We start from the raw sequence: 22,466 nt of genomic DNA on the forward strand, positions 1-22,466 counted from the left end.
CCTTCCCTTGGCTTGGTGCCCGTAGCTTAGTGGTTAGGGCGCCAACCAAATACACTGGGGCTGGTGGGTTCAAACCCGGCCTGGGCCTGCTAAACAACAATGACAACTACAACAAAACAGTAGCCAGGCTTTGTGGCAGGTGCCTGTAGTCCCAGCTACTTGGGAGGCTGGGGCAAGAGAGTCGCTTAAGCCCAAGAGTTTGAGATTGCTGTGAGCTGTGATGTCACGGCAGTCTACCAAGGGCAACATAGTGAGACTCTGTTTAAAAAAAAAAAAAAAACCTTCCCTCCTTAATTAATTAAAATAAATATGTAACCTGTAGGATAATAGTCTGAGATTGTGTGAATATCTTGTTTCCCAATAGTCTTTTTTATATTATAGTTTGGTAACCACTGATGGTTTGCCTAAAAATGGAGACTTTCTGTTTCTTTTATTCTTTCTCATGTGTTTGTTGGTATTCTCCATAAAGAAGAGCTTTTCTTTCTCCCTGCCTTTTAAAAAATCAATTATTGGGGGCAGCGCCTGTGGCTCAGCGGGTAGGGCGCCAGTCCCATATGCCGGAGGTGGCGGGTTCAAACCCAGCCCCGGCCAAATTAAAAAAAAAAAAAAAAATCAATTATTGGCTCGGTGCCTGTGGCTCAAACGGCTAAGACGTCAGCCACATACCCCTGAGCTGGTGGGTTTGAATCCAGCCTGGGCCCATCAAACAACAATGATGGCTGCAACCAAAAAATAGCCAGGCATTGTGGGGAGCGCCTGTAGTCCCAGGTAATTGGGAGGTGGAGGCAGGAGAATCGCTTGAGCCCAGGAGTTAGAGGTTGTTGTGACCTATGATGCCACGGCAGTCTACCCAGGGCGACAGCTTGAGGCTCTGTCTCAAAAAATAGAAATCAATTATTTAGGTATCAGTATAGATTTTTTTTATTCAATATGCTCCCAAACATTCCTGTCACTCATTTTGATATTCAAATTTTCCCAGATTTGGCCATGGGTTTACTTGGGTTTTAATTTCTTAAAAGATTGATTTTTACTACTTCCCTCAGTATGTTTTCATAGTGCTGGGATTACAGGTGTTCCCAGGCCAGTCTAGCAGTTTTTATATGTCTGATTTCATCTATTAAGACTATACTAGCCAGGAATGGTGGTGCATGCCAGTAATCTCAGCTACTTGGGAAACTGAAGCAGTAGGATTGCTTGAACCCAAGGAGATCAAGACCAGTCCGGGCAACATAGTGAGACCCCATCTCAAAAAAGAAAAAAAGACTGTACTTCACTACTAATCTATTTATTTTCTTGCTTATAACAGATTAGGTATTTCCTTTCATCTGGAGCAATGGTTTTCAAAGTGTAGTCCCAAGACTAGCAGCATTTCCATCATGCGGAAATTTATTAAAAATGCAAACGCTTGGGCTCTACCCTAGACCAACTGAATCAGGAACTCTAGGGTGGGGCCCAGCGTCTGTGTTAACAGGCCCGCTGGCTAATTCTAATACATGTCAAATTTAAACACTGGTCTAGGACCCAGTTATGGGTCAATTATGTTTGTCTTAGATCTTATGCATTCATTTATCGAACTTTTCATGTGTTAGATTACATTTGTAAAACCAGCTCCATATTTTGCATATACAATCTATTGGTAACGAAAAGGATTAGGTAGGACTATGGCTGATCTTATGTAGTCCTGTCATTGCTACTGGAAAAACAATCTGAAGAATAAACTTCATTATTTTGTTTTTTGTTATTGTCACATTTATCAGTTATGATGAATTACTATATTTTATCAATTTGATGATGCACATTTTTAGCACATAAAGTAACCTTTTTCTTGGAAATCTTTTTTTATATTTTAACAATTCTGATGTCAAGATGCATTTCACAATCACTTTTGGCCAGGTATCAATCATAAAATTATCTGTGCCTACAAATGAACATCAAAACTTGCATAGTGAGTGTCAATGACTTGGAAGAAAATTGTGAAGACAGTAGTAGAAGGGAGGACTCTTTTTTATTATTTTATTTTTTTATTATTAAATCATAGCTGTGTACATTAATGCGATCATGGGGTACCATACACTGGTTTTATAGACCGTTTGACACATTTTCATCACAGTGGTTAACATAGCCTTCCTGGCATTTTCTTACTTATTGTGTTAAGACATTTATATTCTCCATTTACTAAGTTTCACATATACCCTTGTAAGATACAGGGTATCTTTACAGGTGTAATTCCACCAATCACCTTCCCTCTGCTCATCCTCCCCCCTCCCTCCCCTGCCTTGAAGGGAGGACTCTTTTAAGAAATGTTGCATTGCCTGGGCTCTTTGTGGTATAGTAGAAAATACATACGGAAAAACATGGATAGCAATAATGATACTGAAATATTTGAGAAGAGGGCCAGGCATGGTGGCTCATGCCTTTAATCCTAGTACTCTGGGAGGCCAAGGCAGATGGATTGCTTGAGCTTACAAGTTTGAAACCAGCCTGAGGAAGAGCAAGACCCCATCTCTACTAAAAATAGAAAAACTGAAGCAAGAGGATTGCTTGACCCCAAGAGTTAGAGGTTGCTGTGAGCTATGATGACATGGCACTCTACCCAGGGCAATAGCTTGAGACTCTGTGTCAAAAACAAACAAAAAAGAAATATTTCAGAAGAGGTGGATACTTCATGTGAAATTTTAAGAAATTTTATTTCATTTTTCCCAATTATTTAACTAATGTAAAGAATGGTACATAATAAAACTCTATGTCTAAATAAGTATAAAGAGACCTTTTATTACTTTTTTAAAAAAAACTCTATCTTTAAACTCTCTAAAGGAAAATTTTCAAACACCTGCCTACAGAGATTGTATAATGAACTGCTATGTACCTATCACCCGGACATAGCCATCAATTCTCTACCATTTTCAATTCATCTGGTCCCCAGTTTCTCATTTAATAAATTTAATTAAAAGTATAAGGGGGCTTGGCACCCGTATCTCAGTGGTTAGGGCACAGCCACATACACTGAGGCTGGCGGGTTTGAACCTGGCCTGGGCCTGCTAAAAACAACAATGACAGCTATAACAACAAAATAGCCGGGCGTTGTGTTGGGCACCTATAGTCGCAGCTACTTGGGAGGTTGAGACAAGAGAATTGCTTAAGCCCCAGAGTTTGAGATTGCTGTGAGCTGTGACACCACAACACTCTACTGAGGGGTAACATAGTGAGACTCTGTCCCCCCAAAATAAAAATAAATTAAAAGTCTAAGTGATAATTGTCATAGTTTAATTGGCAATGTTTTTTTATTGTTGATGTATAAAATATCAATTCATGTTTATAATCAGTGGCATCATAGATTTCATGAAATGTGATATATGAGTGGTCTAACATTTGATGATAACCATGTCAGTTTTCTGATCTTAGCATCTTTCTAGTTGAACTTTCTTCCTTAGGCTTGATATCTCCTATTCAATGAAGTGCTAAATATGAGTAATTTTATTTTTTCTTCTTTAGAGATCCCAGAGAGTGACATGGTACCAGGGACCATTTTGGTGACAGAAGAAGAACTTAGTAGATGTGTTGAGGATGTGTTTAAGGTTGGTAATTTGAGTCACTAATATATTTATTTTTAGTCTTTTAAAATAATTTTGCCTTTTAGCTGGTACTTCAAGAATTAGAGTGACTGACTTGGCGACTGTGGCTTAAACGGCTAAGGCGCCAGCCACATACACCTGAGCTGGCGGGTTCGAATCCAGCCCAGGCCCACCAAACAACAATGACAGTTGCAACCAAAAATAGCCAGGTTGTGGTAGGTGCCTGTAGTCCCAACTACTTGGGAGGCGGAGGCAGGAGAATTGCTTGAACCCAGGAGTTGGAGGTTGCTGTTAGCTGTGATGCCAAAGCACTCTACCCAGGGCGACAGCTTAAGGCTCTGTCTCAGGAAAAAAAAAAAAAAAGAATTAGAGTGACTAATCTTAAACTCCAAGCTGTCAAAACCTTTTCACTTTGAAAACTGGAAATTATAAGCTGAATTTTTTTTTTTTGGAGATAGAATCTTACATTGTACCTCAGTGGAATGCCATGGCATCATAGCTCACAGTAACCTCAAACTCTTAGGCTCAAGTGATTCTCTTGCCTCAGACTCCCAAGTAGCTGGGACTACAGGTGGCAGCCACAACACTGGTTATTTTTTAGAGTTGGGGCTCGTTCTTGCTCAGGCTGGTCTCGAACTCATGAGCTCGGGCAATCCTCCCACCTTGGCTTCCCCAAGTGCTAGGATTACAGGCATGAGCCACTGCTGTGCTTTTTAAATGAAAAAACAGATATATTTTGAAAACCATTCATTTCTTCATTTACTCTGAATGTTAGAGCTAGATTGTCTAACTGGCACATACCTCTGATGAAAACATGTCTTTTGAAGAAACTGACAGAGGCATTTTCAATACTGTAGGCTTCTTAAAAGTATATAATAATTTTGAATCTACTTTATAACTTTTGGTAGTAATTATCATCATAAAAGAAGTCTAAATAAATGTATCCTGCAAATGAATACATAAATATGAATGGAAATGAAAACTTAGAATATAAATTGTGGGCCAGGTGCAATGGCTCATGTCTGTAATCTTATCACTTTGGGAAGCTGTGGTGGGTGGATTCCTTGATCTCAGGAGTTTAAGATCAGCCTGAGCAAGAGTAAGACCTCATCTCTACTAAAAATAGAAAAACTAGTTGGACATGGTTGCAGGTGCCTTTAGTCCTAGCTACTTGGGAGGCTAAGGTAAATGAATCACTTGAGCCCAAGACATTAAGGTTGCTGTGAGCTATGATGCCATGGCACTCTACTCAGGGTGAGACTCTGTCTCAAAAAAAAAAAAAGTGTATATATATAAATTGTAAATATATCTGATATATATATATTTAGAAAAAAAGGAAATCCATTGTGTTATGGCCAGATTAAGTTGGCATAAATATTCTTTAAAGTTTCTTTCAATAAATTTATAATAATATTTTACTGTAACAAATTAAGTAAATAGCTTTCAAAGTTATATTCCATGTAAAAAGGTACAGCTTTTGGAAAATTGGTAATTCCTCAAAAAGTTAAACGTGGAGTTATCATATGATGCAGTGATTCCATTCCCTGCCATATACTCAAGGAAATGAAAATATGTTACCCCATAAAAATATGTACATAAATGTTTGTAGCATCATTACTTATAATAGCCAAAATGTGAAAACAACTCAAATGTCCATTGCCAGATGAAGTGCCTCACATCTGTAATCCTAGCACTTTGGGAGGCTGAGGCAGGAGGATCTCTTGAGGCCAGGAGTTGGAGACCAGCTTGGGCAAAGCAGCAAGAACCTGTCTTAAAAAAAAAATAATTAGCCAGCTACGTGGGAGGCTGAGATGGGAAGATCATTCAAGCCCAGAAGTTCAAGGCTATAGTAAGCCATGATCAAGCCACTACACTCTGGCCTGAGTGACAGGGTAATACCCCATCTTCCAGGTACTAACCAGGCGTGATCCTACTTAGCTTCCAAGATCAGATGAGATGGGGAGGGTGGATTCAGGGTGATACAGCTAAAGACATGACCCCACCTCTAAAAACAAAAAATTTAAAAAAAAAGTCTACTGGCCAAGTGTTGTGGCTCATGCCTGTAATCCTAGCATTCTGGGAGACCAAGACAGGAGCATTCCTTGTGCTCAGGAGTTCAAGACCAGCCTGAGCATGAATGAGACCCCCATCTCTACTAAAAAAAAAAAAAACAAAACAGAAAAGTTAGCCAGGCATTATAGTGTGTGCCTATAGTTCCACATACTCGGGAGGCTAAGGCAGGAGTATCACTTGAACCCAGGAATCTGAAGTTTCTGTGAGCTATGACATTATAGCCTGGGGCAAGAATGAGACTGTGTCTCAAAAAAAAGTCTACCAAATGGTGAGTGAATATACAAATATAGTATATCCGTATCATAGAATATTTTTCAGCCACAAAAAGGAATGAAGTGTGGATATATGCTACAATATAAATGAACATTAAAAAATTATGTGAAGTAAAAAAGCCAGATACAGAAGACCACATGTTATATGATTTCATTTATATGAAATGTCTAGATAGGTAAATTCATAGAGAAATAAGTTAAATTAGTGGTTTACAGGGACTGGGAGTAGGGATGGGGAATTGGGAACAGCTGGTAATGGGTTTAGAGGGTGAAAACGTTCTGGAATCAGATAGTGATGGTAGCACAGCCTTGTGAATATACTAAATAGACTTAATTGTACATTTTAAGAGAGTGAGTTGTATGGCATGTGAATTATAACTCAGTAATAAAATTTATTGATTTATATTTCTTTTTCTTTTTTTTTTATCATTTGGGATTTATTGAGGGTACAAAGAATTAGGTTACACTGATTGCATTTGTTAGAGTCCCTCTTTTTTTTTTTTTTTTTGTAGAGACAGAGTCTCACTGTACCGCCCTCGGTAGAGTGCCGTGGCGTCACACGGCTCACAGCAACCTCTAACTCTTGGGCTTACGCGATTCTCCTGCCTCAGCCTCCCGAGTAGCTGGGACTACAGGCGCCCACCACAACGCCCGGCTATTAGAGTCCCTCTTATAATTGTGTCCTGCCCCTAAGAAGTGTGCTATATACCATGACTCCTATCCCCCTTTCTCCTCTCCTCTCCCCTCTCCCTCATTCCTCTACTCCACCCCTTGTATTAGTTCATCTACTGCCTTCATATTAGAATTGAGTACATTTGCAAGTACACTTCTTCATTCTTTGTTTTTTTTTGAGACAGAGTCTCACTATGTCGCCTCAGTAGAGTACTGTGGCATCACAGCTCACAGCAACCTCAAACTCTTGGGCTTAACGATTCTCTTGCCTCAGCCTCCCGAGTAGCTGGGACTACAGGTACCCGCCACAATGCTTGGCTATTTTTTTGTTGCAGTTGTCGTTGTTTAGCTGGCCCGGGCCAATTTTGAACCTGCCAGCCTCAGTGTATGTGGCTGGCACTGTAACCACTGTGCTATGGACACCAAGCCTGCTTCTCCATTCTTGTGACGCTTTACTAAGAAGAATGTGTTCCACCTCTGTCCAGTTTAATATAAAAGATATAAAGACTCCATCTTTTTTTTTTCTTTTTTGAGACAGTCTCACTTTGTCGCCCTCAGTAGAGAGCTGTAATGTCACAGCTCACAGCAACCTCCAACTCTTGGTCTTAGGTGATCCTCTTGCCTCAGCCTCCCGAGTAGTTGGGACTATAGGCTTCTGCCACAATGCCCAGCTGTTTTTGTTGCAGTTTGGCCGGGGACAGGTTCGAACCTGTCACCCTCAGTATATGGGGTTGCCACCCTACTCACTGAGCCACAGGTGCCACCCAAGACTCCTTTCTTAATGACTGAATAGTATTCCATGGTATACATATATCACAGCTTGTTAATCCATTCCTGGGTTGGTGAGCATTTAGGCTGTTTCCCCATTTTGGTGATTATAAATTGAGCCGCAGTAAACAGTCTAGTGCAAATGTCCTTTGATAAAAGGACATTTTTCCTTCTGGGTAGATGCCTAGTAATGGGATTGTGGGATCAAATGGGGGTCTAATTTGAGTTCTTTAAGGATTCTCCATACCTCCTTCCAAAAAGGTTGTGTTAGTTTGCAGTCCACCAGCAATGTAAGTGTTCCTTTCTCTTCCCATCCACGCCAGCATCTGCAGCCTTGTGACTTTATGAAATTGGCTATTTTTACTGAGGTTAGGTGATATCTCAGGGTCATTTTGATTTGCATTTCTCTGATGATTAGGGATGATGAGCATTTTTTCATATATTTGTTAGCCATTTATCTATCTTCTTAAGAGAAGTTTCTATTCATGTCTCTTGCCCAGTGATATATGGGATTATTGGGTCTTTTTTTGTTGATTAATTTGAGTTCTCTGTAGATCCTAGTTATCAAGCTTTTCTCCCATTCATAATATGGAAATATCTTTTCCCATCTTGAAGGTTGTCTGTTTGCTTGGGTTGTTGTTAACTTAGCTGTACAGAAGCTTTTCATTTGTTTATTTTTGTTGTTGTAATTGTCACAGAAGTCTTCTTCATAAAATCTTTTCTCCAGGCCGATACCATCAAGGATTTTTTTTTTTTGTTTCATGCCTTAGGTTTAAATCTTTTATTTATCTTGAATCAATTTTTGTGAGTGGTGAGAGGTGCAGGTCCAGTTACGGTCTTCCTCATGTGGTTATCCAGTTCTCCCAACACCATTTATTAAATAGGGATTCTTTCCCCCAGTATATGGTCTTGGTTTATCAAAGATCAGGTGGCTGGAAGATGTTAGTTTCATCTCAGGGTTTTCTCTTTGGTTCCAAATACCAATGTCTCTATTTTTGTGCCAATACTGTACTGTTTTGATCACTATGGCCTTGTAGGATGGCCAAAAGTCTGGTAGGGTGATACCCCCAGCTTTGTTTTTATTACTAAGAATTACCTTGGCTATATGTGGTTTCTTCTGGTTCATATAAAATGAAGAATTATTTTTTCCAAGTCTTGAAAATACGATGATGGTATTTTAATGAGGATTGCATTGAATCTGTAGATTGCTTTGGGAAGTATAGACATTTTGACAATGTTGATTCTTTCCAGCCATGAGAATGGTATGTTCCTCCATTTGTTAATATCTTCTGCTATTCCTTTTCTCAGGGTTTTATAATTTTCTTTGTAGAGGTCCTTCACCTCTTTTGTTAGGTATATTCCTAGGTATTTCATTTTTTTTGAAACTACTGGGAAGAGAATTATGTCCTTGATTAGCTTCTCATCTTGTCTGTTAGTGGTATATACAAAGGCTACTGATTTGTGGACATTGATTTTATATCCTGAGACATTGCTATTTTTTGATCACTTCTGGGAGTTTTGTGGTTGAGTCTTTAGGGTTCTCAAAGTATAAGATCATATCAACTATAAAGAGCGAGAGTTTGACCTCCTCTGCTCACAAAAAGGAACCCACATACCACATAGCTGTCACTTATGGATCCTTCCACCATCCTCTCGCAGCTGCTATCCCTGGGGAAACACTGATCTGCTTTCTGTCTCTGTAGATTCCTTAGTCAGGACATTTCATATAAATAGAATTGTACCATAGATAGTCTTTTGCAATTGGTGTCACCTAGCCAATGATGTTTTTAAGGCTCATCCATATTGTAGCATGAAGCAGTACTTCATTCCTTTTCACTGCCAAGTAATTGTATTAACATGACATTTTGTTTATCCATTGATCAGTCAATGAACATTTGGGTTGTTTCCATATTTTAGCTATTATGAATAATACTGTTATGAACATTCATATACAAGTTATTGTGTGTACTTATATTTTTGATCCTCTAGGGTACATACTTAGGAATGCAATTGCTAGATCATGTGGTAATTCCATGTTTAACCGTTTGAGGTACTGTTGGACTGTTTTCCAAAGCGGCTGTACCCTTTTATATTATCACCAAGAGTATATGAGATTATACAATGGATTGTAAAGTCATGCTCTTTCGGATAAGAAGGCAAATGTTTTTGTTTTGTCTTAAGCTTTCCGTATGATACTAATAAATTCATAGATATAAAATGTAAACTCACTTTATTTCTTTTTGTTTGTTTGTTTTGAGCCAGAGTCTCACTTTGTCACCTTTGATAGAATGCCATGGCATTATAGCTCACAGCAACCTCAGACTCTTGGGCTCAAGTAATTCTCTTGTCTCAGCCTCCTGAGTAGCTGGGATGACAGGCGCCTGCCACAATACCTAGCTATTTTTAGAGGCAGGATCTCACTCTAGCTCAGGCTGGTCTGGAACTCCTGAGCTCAGGCAATCCACCCACCTCAGCCTCCCAGAGTGTTGGGATTAGAGGCATGAGCCACTGTGCCCAGCCCCACTCACTTTATTTCTAGAGTGAAATGTTTATTACCTTTTTATTAATTTTCCTATTTAAAAAAAATGAGGGTGGTGCCTGTGCTCAAAGGAGTAGGGCGCCTGCCCCATATGCCGGAGGTGGCAGATTCAAACCCAGCCCCCGCCAAAACTGCAAAAAAAAAAAAAAAGACATATGTTCTTTATAGGGTTGTTCTGGCACACAAATATGAAATTAAATTCCTCATAGATAAAATACGACATGTTAGCTATGTGAAAATCATGCTGTTATAAATCTTCATTTGTAGACTCCTGAAAAGATGGGTCTATATCCTGTTCTGAATATTTGTAGGCAAGAACTTTTCACATTATGGAATAATAAGAAATTACAGGCTGGGCACAGTGGCTCACACCTGTAATCCTAGCTCTCTGGGAGACAGGTGGATTGAGCTCACGAATTTGAGACTGGCCTGAGCCAGAGCGAGACCTCGTCTCTAAAAAAAATAGCTAGTCGGGGCGGCGCCTGTGGCTCAAAGGAGTAAGGCGCCGGCCCCATATACTGGAGGTGGCGGGTTCAAGCCCAGTCCTGGCCAAAAACTGCAAAAAAAAAAAAAATAGCCAGGCATTGTGGCAGGCACCTGTAGTCCCAGCTACTTGGGAGGCTGAGGCAAGAGAATTGCTAGAGCCCAAGTGTTGGAGGTTGCTATGAGTTATGATGCCACAGCACTCTACCGTGGGCAACAAAGTGAGACTCTGTCTCAAAAAAAAAAAAAAAAAATTACACAGAGCAGTCTAGAAAGCAAGTGTTCTGAATTAAAGAACAGTGCCCCACTATCAGAAAGATTAAGTCTCGCTTAAGGAATTGCATGATGAGAAACTGTTAAGTGGTTGGATGTGGAATGTTTGAAAGATTTGAAAATACTATCATGAGTATGAGTAGGACTAATTTTGACTAACTTTAGTCAGTCACAAAACTCTCACAGTATTCCTTGGAAATCAAAAAACTTCCTTTTGGGAGGACACAAAACAGAGAATTTATTTCTGTCTGGGGAGTTATCCATAAAAAAATAGAGATCTGGAAATAGTGAATCCTGCCATCTCTCCTACTGTTGTCCCCTCAAAAGTAGAGGAGGAACCATTCATAGTTGGGTGAACAGTTTGGTGAATTTAAAACCTCCTGGAGAGCCAAGCAAAATATTAGTTTGCTGTAGACACTTAATTATGCACCAAGCATTGAGACTGTCATGAAACCAAGAGGGATGTAGAAGGGTAATTATTCTCTACAAGGTTTTGGCAGCCCAGCTGCAGTTGGGAAACAGAGGAAATGTGTATGTTGGAGGAAAATGATAAACACTGCAAAATTTAGCAACAAAGGATGTGTTGTCTTTATTAGCTTTTTGCTAATACTAAATTATAGAGTACAGCTCAAAGGCAGGAAATAAGGAAAATGTCTGGGATGGATAAATTGATCCACCAGCTCACTGGGTAAGAAGAGGGTGTTTAAACTTAGAGAAGCATTTGGGAACATTTTCAGCTATTTTTTTTTCTTTCTCTTATTTTTTCTTCTTATTAACAGATTTATTGAGATAAGATTTATGTGACACGCAGTCCACCCATTTAAAGTGTACAGTTCAGTGTTTATTAGTATAGTCACAGGGTTATGTAGCTATCATCACAATCTAAGTTTAGAATATTTTTGTCCCCCCTAAAAGAAACTCTATATCCATTAGCTGTCATTCCTTATTCTCCCCACCCTGCCCCTAGCCCTAGACAACCACTGATCAGTCTGTTTTCCATTTCTATAGATTTGCCTATTCTGAATATTTCATATAAATGGAGTCATACAGTATGTGGTCTTTTGTGATTGGCTTCTGTTGCTTAGCAAGATTTTTTTAAGAGACTTTTTTTAAACCCAACTAATTTTTATTTATTTTTTAATTTTTATTTATTTATTTATTTATGTTTTTTTTGTGGAGACAGAGTCTCACTTTATGGCCCTCAGAGTGCCGTGGCCTCACACAGCTCACAGCAACCTCCAACTCCTGGGCTTAAGGCGATTCTCTTGCCTCAGCCTCCCAAGTAGCTGGGACTACAGGCACCCGCCACAACGCCCGGCTAATTTTTGGTTGCAGTTTGGCCGGGGCCAGGTTTGAACCCACCACCCTCGGCATATGGGGCCGGTGCCTTACTGACTGAGCCATAGGCCCCTTACCAATTTTTTATTTTTTTTAAGACAGTGTCTCACTTTGTTGCCCTGGGGTTGAGTGCTATGGCGTCATCATAGCTCACAGCAACCTCAAACTCTTGGGCTCAAGCAATCCTCATGCCTCAGCTTCCCAAGTACCTGGACCACATGTGCCCACCACAACACCCGGCTAATTTTTCTATTTTAGTGGAGACAAGGGTCTCACTCTTGCTCAGGCTGGTTTTGAACTCCTGAGCTTAAGCAATCCACCCATCTTGGCCTCCCAGAGTGCTAGGATTATAGGCATGAGCCATTGCACCAGGCCCATAGCTAATTTAAAAATTTTTTTTAGAGATAGAGTCTCACTCTTGCTTAAGCTAATCTCTACACTTTGATCTTTCTTTCTTCTTTTTCTGGAAGAGGAATTTTTATAGTCCCTAATCTGTTGTCATCTTAGTACAGTGTCTTTCTTTGGAGTTTTGGGTCTATTTAATCTTGGCACATTACCTGGCATTTCCAATTTGACATTTAGTATGATGTTCATTATCGCCACCACCTACTCAGTGGAGCAGCCAGTGTCATCTTTAAGTTATATACCACCCCAATCAAACTAGTTATCTGACTTTGAAGATCATAACAGAATTAGAAGTAACAAATCAGAAGTTAGACTACGGTACCATTACAAGAGAATGCCAGCAGAGAGGAACAAGAAAGGACACAGAAAAACCACCCAAAACATAACAGGCTAGGTATGGTGGCTCACACCTTTAATCCTAGTACTCTGGGAGACCACACAGGAGGATCCTTTGAGCTTATGAGTTCATGAGTAGCCTGTGTATGAGCAAGATCCCATCTCTACTTAAAAAAAAAAGAAAAGAAAGATTAGTCAGGTGTTGTGGTGGGTGCCTGTAGTGATAGATACTTGAAAGGCTGAGGCAGGAGGATCGCTTGAGCCCCAGAGTTTAAGGTTGCTGTGATCTAGGCTAAGGCCATGGCACTCTAGTCTGGGCAACAGAAACACTGTCTTTTAAAAAAAAAAAAAAGGGCAGTGCCTGTGGCTCAGTGGGCAGGGTGCTGGCCCCATATACCGAGGGTGACGGGTTCAAACGTGGCTGCAGCCAAACCACAACAAAAAAATGGCTGGGTGTTGTGGCAGGCACCTGTAGTCCCAGCTACTTGGGAGGCTGAGGCAAGGGAATCACCTAAGCTCAGGAATTAGAGGTTGCTGTGAGCTCTTAAAAAAAAAAAAGGCATAATTAAAAAGCAAAGAATGTTGGGACTGGTATATTCAGTATATTTTCTTTTCTTTCTTTCTTTTTTTTTTTTTTTAAGAGAGTCTCACTTTATCACTCTTGGTAGAGAGCTGTGGCTTCACAGCTCACAGCAACCTCCAACTCCATGGCTTAAGCAATTCTCTTGCCTTAGCCTCCTGAGTAGCTGAGAGTACAGGTGCCCGCCACAATGCTCAGCTGTTTTTTTGTTGCAGTTTGTTGGGGGCTGGGTTTGAACCTGCCACCCTCAGTATATGGGGCCAGCACCCTACCCAGTGAGCCACAGGTGCCACCCAGTATATTTTCTTTAAAAAGGAGGGATTACATAATGGCAATATTTCCTTCTGAAAGCATTAAAATATAAATACATTTTGATATTTAAAGGACTACACCTTCAACTCTATAAATGAAAATTTTATGTGGGAACAATTACAAGGGAAGGCCTCTCATATTCATACCCTTCTTGCCTGCAGGAAGTAGAGCAGGTGGTTCCAACAGCTCTGGTGGGCCAGGTGGAAATTCTCCAGAGGAGAAGGTGCAGTTGAATAGAACTGAAAACTTGGCATAGTCACTTTTTCTTCATCTACAAAAATAATTCTCCTCATTTCTATGTATGTACCTTACACCTGGTAAAATGATCTAAGCCTAAAACAGAATATGCAGCTCAGATAGCTCTTAATCCAGAGGCTCCCTGCCTCTCTCCTGCTGACTCTGCCTGGGGTTGATCCCTAAAGTGTGTGAAGTCTTTTGTCCTCCCTAGTATGAGAAGAATTAGTAGGGTGTTTCTTTGCCAAGTAAGGTGAACAGGGGCCTAGATTGCACAGAGATCAGTTCTGTGTAGGACAGGGTAAGACAATTATTAACTTTTTTTGTGTGGATGTTTTCTTGCTCTTAAGAGGATTGGCCAGATTGTGAAATAGGGGGAAATGTTCCCTTTTAGTATTCTTCACAATACTTGCCCGAGACTTCTCCTAAAAACAGAAGAAATATTAGGATAGGAAAGGCTAGAAGATACTTAATTGGTTTATTTTCTACATTCTCATTTCCATTTTATCTCTCCGTTTCCAGATTGAGGAAATCTTGGTTTTAATTATCCAAGTCTTTTCTTCCATCTAATCTTAATAAATTGTTAATTAAAATTATTCTGTCAGATTGGGCATTTGACTTCTCTTTCTGAATTTTAAATTAGATTTGAAGAGTAAATTAGAATCTTTCTTTTTTTTTGGAGACGGAGTTTCAGGATGTCACCCTTGGTATCACTGAGTCTCACTTGAGTTTCAGTTGAGTCTCGTGGCATCACTGCTCACAGCAACCTTAAACTCTTGGGCTTAAGCGATTCTCTGGCCTCAGTCTTCCAAGGAGCTGGGACTATAGGCACCTGCTACAATGTTCAGCTATTTTTTGTTGCAGTTGTCATTGTTGTTTAGCTGGCCCAGACTGGGTTTGAACCCGCCAGCCTCTGTGTATGTGGCTGGTGCTGTAACCACTGTGCTACAAGTGCAGAGCCAGTAAATTAGAATCTTGGAACTAGAAGGAATTTTAGAAATAATGTAGCATAGTGCCTTATTTTTTCATTTCTTTTTTTTTTTTTGAGACAGAGTCTCACTTTGTTTCCCTTAGTAAAGCGCTATGGTATCATCGCTCACAGCAACCTCAAACTCTTGGGCTCAAGTGATTCTCTTGTCTCAGCCTCTTGAGTAGCTGGGACTCAGCCCCCTTCCACAACACCCAGCTATTTTTTAGAGACAGGGTCTCCCACTTACCCAGGCTGGTCTTGAACCTTGAGCTCAGCCAGAACTCCTGCCTCAGCCTCCCAGAGTGCTAGGATTACAGGCCCAAGCCACTGCCTTACCTAGTGATTTTTTAATTTTTTGAATAAACTATTTTTTTTGTAGTTTTTTTTTTTTTTTTTTGGCTGGGGCCGGGTTTGAATCCGCCACCTCTGGTATATGGGGCCGGCACCCTACTCCTTGAGCCACAGGCGCCACCCCTGAATAGACTTTTTTTTTTTTTGTAGAGACAGAGTCTCACTACTTTCTGGCCCTTGGTAGAGTGCCGTGGCCTCACACAGCTCACAGCAACCTCCAACTCCTGGGCTTAAGCGATTCTCTTGCCTCAGCCTCCCGAGTAGCTGGGACTACAGGCGCCCGCCACAACGCCCAGCTATTTTTTGGTTGCAGTTTGGCCGGGGCCGGGTTTGAACCCGCCACCCTCGGTATATAGGGCCAGCGCCCTACCGACTGAGCCACAGGCGCTGCCCTAGACTATTTTTTAAGAACAGTTTTAGGTTCACAGCAAAATTGAATGGGAAGTATAGAGGGTTCCCATATACCTCCTGTCCCCAGACAGCCCTCTCAACTCTCTATATTCCCCTCTAGAGTGGAGCAGTTGTTACAATTGATGAACCAACAAACACATGAGTATCATGAAAAGTCCATAGTTCAGATTAGGGTTCACTTCTGATGTTACATGTTTTATAGATTTTATTATTTATTTAATTTTTTTGAGACACTGTCTCACTCTTGTTTTCCTGGGTAGAGTTCCATGGTGTCATAATTTTTACAGCGACCTCAAACTCTCAGGCTCAAACCATCCTCTTGCCATAGCCTCCCAAATAGCTGACACTACAGGCATCTGCCACAATGTCTACCTATTTCTCAGAGACACAGTCTTGCTCTTTATTTATTTATTTATTTATTTTTTGAGACAGAGTTTCAAGTTGTCGCCCTCGGTAGAGTGCTATGGCATTACAGCTCACAGCAACCTCAAACTCTTGGGCTTAAGCGATTCTCTTGCTGCAGCCTCTCATGTAGCTGGGACTACAGGCACCCACCACCATGCCCGGCTATTTTTTTTTTTTTTTGGTTGTATTTGTCATTGTTGTTTGGCAGGCCAGGGCTGGATTCGAATCTGCCAGCTCCAGTGTATGTGGCTGACGCCCTAGCCATGGTTTTGCTCTTGTTCTGGCTAGGCTTGAATTCCTGACCAATCCACCAACCTTGGCCTCCCAGAGTGCTAGGATTATAGGTGTGAGCCACTGTGCCCAGCCCTATTTTATGGGTTTTAACAAATTAACTCTTTATAGTCAAGGAAACTAAATCCAAAAGATTGTCTGACGTGTTCCAAATCATACAGCTGGTGAGTGGCAGAGCTAGTCTAGACTTTTTCTTCTCTCCCTCACTTTCCTTTTTTGTGTTTAGAAAGGATAATATATGTACATGGTACAAATTTAAGAAATGCAAAAGGCTTCATAGTAAAAAGTTAGTCTTCTCAGTGTGGCCCCTGTGGCTCAAGCCACTAAAGCAACAGCCACATACACCTGAGCTGGTGGGTTCGAATCTAGCCTGGGCCTGCCAAAGAGCAATGACGGCTGCAAACAAAAAATAGCCAGGCGTTGTGGTAGGTGCCTGTAGTCCCAGCTACGTGGGAGGTGGAGGCAGGAGAATCGCTTGAGCCTAGGAGTTAGAGGTTGCTGTAAGCTGTGATGCCATGTCACTCTATCCAGGGTGACAGCTTGAGGCTCTGTCTAAAAAAAAACAAAGTTAGTCTTCTTCTCACCTTGGCCTCTCCCTAAAGACAATCATTCATAAAGGCAATTCATAATTTGAACTGTGACCTTGAATTACAAACAAAGGACCAAAAGAAGTATCCTTCAAAATTATGGGAGTTAGGCCCAGCGAGGTGGCTCATGCCTATCATCCTAGCACTCTGGGAGGCAGGTAGATTGCTTTAGTTCAGAAGTTCAAGACCAGCCTTAGCAAGAACAAGACCCGGTCTCTACTAAAAACAGAAAAACTAGCTGGGCATTGTAGCAGGCACTATGTAGTCCCAGCTATTAGGGAGCCTGAGGCAAGATGATCACTCAAGCCCAAGAGTTTGAGGTTCCTGTGAGCTATGATGCCACTGCACTCTACCTACTGATGGTGACAAAATGAGACTCAGTCTCAAAAAAAAAAACAAGACTGTGAGAATTGCAGATTATTAGCTTTTTTGAGTGTAGTTGAAAGTACCTGGATATTCACGAGATTTTAGGAAGCTTACTTAACCCTTGAGTTTGGGGATGAAATAAGGTAACTTTTGGTAGTTTTGTAGCATACTGTAGCACATAAGTGCTCAAAAAACTGTCAAGTCCCTTTTGATTCAGGGAAACTTTTAAATAGGCTGTTTTATGCAATATGTTCTGAAAGCTTGCACAGTGCAGCAAACTTGCTATATTAGGTACTTGCCTTTTTCTTCTGCAAGTCTTTTTTTTTTTTTTTTTTTACAATTTATTTATTTATTTGCAGTTTTTGGCCGGGGCTGGGTTTGAACCCGCCACCTCCGGCATATGGGGCCAGCGCTCTACTCCTTGAGTCACAGGTGCCGCCCTCTTCTGCAAGTCTTAATTACACTCAGCAAGTACATTAGAAGTTCTGGAACACTACTATCAAAAGGATCACTGTAATGTTTTAGAAGGCAGTATTTGAGTAGTTTAATCTTTAACAGGGGTAAAATCAAGTTCCAGCCCGAACTGAATTTCAGTGTTAGGATTCAATCAGCTTGATTCCAAATAGGCCTGTGATGTTTCTGTTTCCACACCTGTACATCCCTATAAAAGATAAGATCATAAATTAAGAAAATAATTCCTTTTAAAGTAGCATCAAAAATAATAAAATATCTAGAAATAAATTTTACATTTGCATGAGGCTACATATATTTTATAAAATACTTAACATGAATTATCTTTTTTTTTTTTTTTTTTTTTGTAGAGAGTCTCACTTTATGGCCCTCGGTAGAGTGCTATGGCATCACAACTCACAGCAACCTCCAACTCCTGGGCTTAAGCGATTCTCTTGCCTCAGCCTCCCGAGTAGCTGGGACTACAGGTGCCCGCCACAACGCCTGGCTATTTTTTTTTTGGTTGCAGTTCAGCCAGGGCCGGGTTTGAACCCACCATTCTTGGTATATGGGGCTGGTGCCTTACCGACTGAGCCACAGGCGCCGCCCCTTAACATGAATTATCTTAATTGGTCCTTATGCCAAAAACTTGATGCCCTACATTATAGATGAGAAAACTGAGATGGAGAGAGGGTTCAGCGTCTTCTCCAGTTCACTCACATAATCTCATCTTGGGCCATCACGAAGGTGGCAGAGGAGAGTGACTGACTTCTAACTTACTCGTGCTCTTTCATCTACTCTGCAGTGGTCTCTGGGGAATGTGCTTAATGTTGGAATGGAAGTCCATGAAATGGGAGGTGGAACATGTGAGGACTCCTTTTTGTTTTATTTGCATTGAAACAGAAACATACTGTATCAAACGCAAGCAGCGTAACCTGGTTCTTTATACCCTTAATGAATCCCCATTAATAAACAAAAAAAAGAAAAGAAACAGAACGTACTTTTGTTCTTAGTACTTTGTTACTTAGGGTTTTTTTGTTTTGTTTTGTTTTTGTTTCTTCTCTTTTTTTATCACTTGTCACTACCTGGAATCATATAGTTACCATTTATTGCTTATCTCCCTTCTAATGTAAGCTCCTTCTGAAGCGGATACTTTTGTTCACTACTGTACCTACAGTGCCACAAGTGTGCTGGCACTTAAGTGGCACTCAGTAAACATTTGCAGAGCCTTTATTTAAAAATAAATAGTATGTCTATATAAATAGCTTTATAGTTTTTCTAAATAGAAAATTAGTACTTGTTCCTTTTAAGAAAATATAGAAAAGTATAAGGAAGAAGAGAAAAAAAATTGGAGGAATTTTTCAATAGCAATGAATATCCTTGAGGCATGTGTCCCATTGAGTCCTTGTTGAAGTTTGAAGTGCTTTAGCACTATCCAGCCAGTATGTAATGGAGATTTACCCCTATCTGTTTTTTGTTGTTTTTTATATTTGAGGGTATTCTTGTTTTGTTTTACAAAAGATGGCAGTAAGGGAGGATGGCTCCAAAGGGATTACCTCTGAGAACACAGGATCTAGAAGCAAACAATAGGCCCTTACGTTATCTGAGCGAATCTGTTCTTTTTCCTCCTGTAATTGGCGATTTCATAATTAGGCCTGCATATTACTTCTGAACACTGCCATACAAGGTACCTCATTTAGCTGAGCTTATGGAGATTAGATCATGCACAGGAAGCTGGCTCCTTGGTTATCAGGCTCCAGAGAGGAGTTGGGAGGCTTAAGGGGTGTGAAAAATTAGAGTTGATTTAAGGGGCAAGGTTCTCTGGAAAAGCACAGAGATTTTTCCAGCTTGTAAAAGTGCCTCTGTAACTTTTAGTTTCCCATAAACAGCATTGATTTCTACCTCAATAATTTTCTTTCTTTCTTTCTTTTTTTTAATAAATAAGAGCCTCTTTAAACTTCCCTTTCCTATCTTTAAAAACAGAGTTGCTAAGGCCAGGGGCAGTGGCTCAGGTCTGTTAATCTTAGCACCACTCTGGGAGGCAGAGGCAGGTGGATCACTTGAGCTCAGGAGTTCAAGACCAGCCTGAGCAAGAGTGAGACTCCATCTCTAAAAGTAGCAGGGCATTGTGGTGGGCACCTATGGTCCCAGCTACTTGGGAAGCTGAGGCAAGAGGATCAGGTGAACCCAAGAGTTTGAGGTTGTTGTAAGCTATGATGCCACAGCACTCTACGGAGGGTGACAAGGTGTCACTCTGTCTCCAAAAAAAAAAAAAAAAAAAGAATCTAGCATAGTACCTGGAATATAAATTCCTAGCACAGTTCTTCAAACACATACTAAGAGCATAATCATTGTCAGCTCCTCTTCTTTTTCCTTTTATCATTATTACTGTCCATACTATCAGATTTTAATTAGTTTATTACAATAGAATTACATTTTGAAATCCTGTCATTTGGAGTTTTTTTGAGACAGAGTCTCGCTATGTCACCCTCAGTAGAGTGCTGTGGCGTCAGCACTAACTCTAACTCTTGGGCATAAGCAATTCTCTTGCCTCAGCCTCCCAAGTAGCTGGGATTAATAGGCATCTACCACAGTGCCGGGCTATTTTTTATTGCAGTTGTCATTATTGTTTAGCTGGCCCAGGCTGGATTCAAACCCTCCAGCCTTAGTGTATGTGGTTGGTACTGTAACCACTGTGGTATGGGCGCCAAGCCTCATTTGGAGTTTTTTTAAAACATTTTGCATTTCTTAAAAAGTTTTATCTGCTTTAAATTATTACTTTTATTATTATAAAAGGTTTACTTGGCCTGGTGCAGTGGCTCACACCTGTAATCCTAGCACTCTAGGAGGCTAAGGCAGGTGTATTGCTTGAGCTCAGAATTCGAGACCAGCCTGAGCAAGAGTGAGACCTCATCTCTACTAAAAATAAAAGAACTGAGGCAAGAGGATGTCTTAAGCCCAAGAGTTGGAGGTTGCTATGAATACCATGGCACTCTACCCAGCATGACAGTGTGAGACTCTGTAAAAAAAAAAAAAAAAAATTCTGTAATATGTTTACTTGTTTTAATCTCCCTGTATATCACAAGCAAAAGAAGGGATAAATGACCCTTATTCATGTTTATATTCACTGCAGTGTATAAAACAGTGCTTTTAATCCAGTGGGTGTTCAGTAACAGTTTGTTGGGTTTAATGTATTTGTGCAAGCCCTATTAAAAGGTACAAATAAAATATTTAACATAGTTATTGTTAATAAAAGTCAGCATCTTCAACTTAATTTATTAACCTTGTAAAGCCAGTACAGATCTAGGTGCACAGGGTAATTTCTTTGAAGATCTTTTGATTTGGAGAGAATAGGACATGCCCATGTGGCTGTCACATCTTAAGAGTGACAAATCTAGAGCAAGCTATGTTTTGGGTTTTGTTTTGTTTCAAATCTAATTTTAAGATTTTCTATTTGGTAGTAATGATTTCTTAGTTCCCAAAAGCACAGCCCTTCAGTAGTAGGACAGTTACTGTATAGCTGAATAAAAGACAGATCAGGGGACTTAGAGATAGCTGAAATTGGGCAGTTCTTCAGGCTGCAGCACAGTCTCTCTCTGTTTCAGCTTAACTGCGAAACTCAAATGATTTCATTGCCATATCTGAGCACATCCTTAGAACTAAAAGCATGTGTCTTAGGAGGTGGGTATTGCTTAAGATAAAATGCATCCCAGCTAAGCATCCAGCGTTTGATTCCCGTTGCTCTGGCTTTTTAGTTATGGTATTTCTCCCCATTTCCTTTTCCCTAGGTGTATGTGGTCGGGAATGAACCTTTGACGGTTTTGCTAGATTCCCTGCTTCCAGTACTGGGAGTGCTCTTTCTTCTCTACTGTTTTACCAAGCAGAGTGTATCTCACTTAAGGTAAACCATCAAAAGAACCTTATTTATTTATAAACAGACTCTTATTTATTAGTAAATTGTGAAGTCTATTTTTGTTGTTTTTGTTCTTATTTTGAATGTAAGACCGATGCTACTTTAAAATTATTTCCTTTCAAAGTCAGGAAAACACTGGGATTCTCTCATTTTTTTTTAATCTTTCTTTAGATTCTCTTATTCTGTTCATCTTGAAAAGAAACAGAAATTTGTAGATAGCAGGGGATCGGATATAGTTTTCGGAATGACTTTCCTCGGCCTCTATTCTAGATATCAGAGATGAAATCTCGGTTTACATGTGTAAGCATGCCACTATTTGATCAGTGAGAAATACTTCAATTATATGTCTAGAAAAGAGGAAATGGGGGTTAAATAAAAATGATCTTGTGAGGAATTACAAAACAATCAAGGAATCTGCATCTGAATGTAGCATGTTGTAATTTAGCCTTAGATTTGGTGACGAACGGTGTTGTTTAGAAAGAAGAGATTTCTTAGTCATCCAGAAAATACTCTTTTGTAATAGAATTTAAGTAGGACTCATTTTGTATTAGCTCTATTTTCACAGTAATGTATGTTGTTTCTTTTTCCTGGTAGGAGTTTATATCCTATCTAAAGTCCTACGGAATTCTGATTTTGAGTGTTTGGAAATCCCCACGTGGAATCTGATATCCAATCCTAGTACCTTTTTCACAGGGCTATTGTGAAGACTTAAAGTGTTTAGCGCAGTCCCTGGCAAATAGGAAGCTCAGTAAATGGTCGTGATCCTTGCTAAGTGGTGAAGGAAAATGCTCAGTCTTGCGTGTTATTCAAAGCTCATGTACTGCCTTTGGCTCTTGACCTTTTGGGCAGCACATCATATAACCCA

General features: G+C 40.2%; 1 protein-coding gene across 2 annotated transcripts in view; it reads left to right on the top strand.

The window, feature by feature from the left end:
• Positions 1-22,466, top strand: part of TANGO6 (transport and golgi organization 6 homolog) — a 200,973-nt gene that overhangs the window by 20,432 nt on the left and 158,075 nt on the right. For both annotated transcript variants that reach the window (XM_053604717.1, XM_053604725.1), the window contains 2 exons: positions 3,493-3,575; positions 21,477-21,589. In XM_053604717.1, the coding sequence (XP_053460692.1) occupies positions 3,493-3,575; positions 21,477-21,589 (196 nt within the window). The remainder of the gene's footprint in view (positions 1-3,492; positions 3,576-21,476; positions 21,590-22,466) is intronic.

The sequence above is a fragment of the Nycticebus coucang genome, chromosome 2, assembly GCF_027406575.1.
Source record: "Nycticebus coucang isolate mNycCou1 chromosome 2, mNycCou1.pri, whole genome shotgun sequence".
Lineage (NCBI taxonomy): Eukaryota > Metazoa > Chordata > Mammalia > Primates > Lorisidae > Nycticebus > Nycticebus coucang.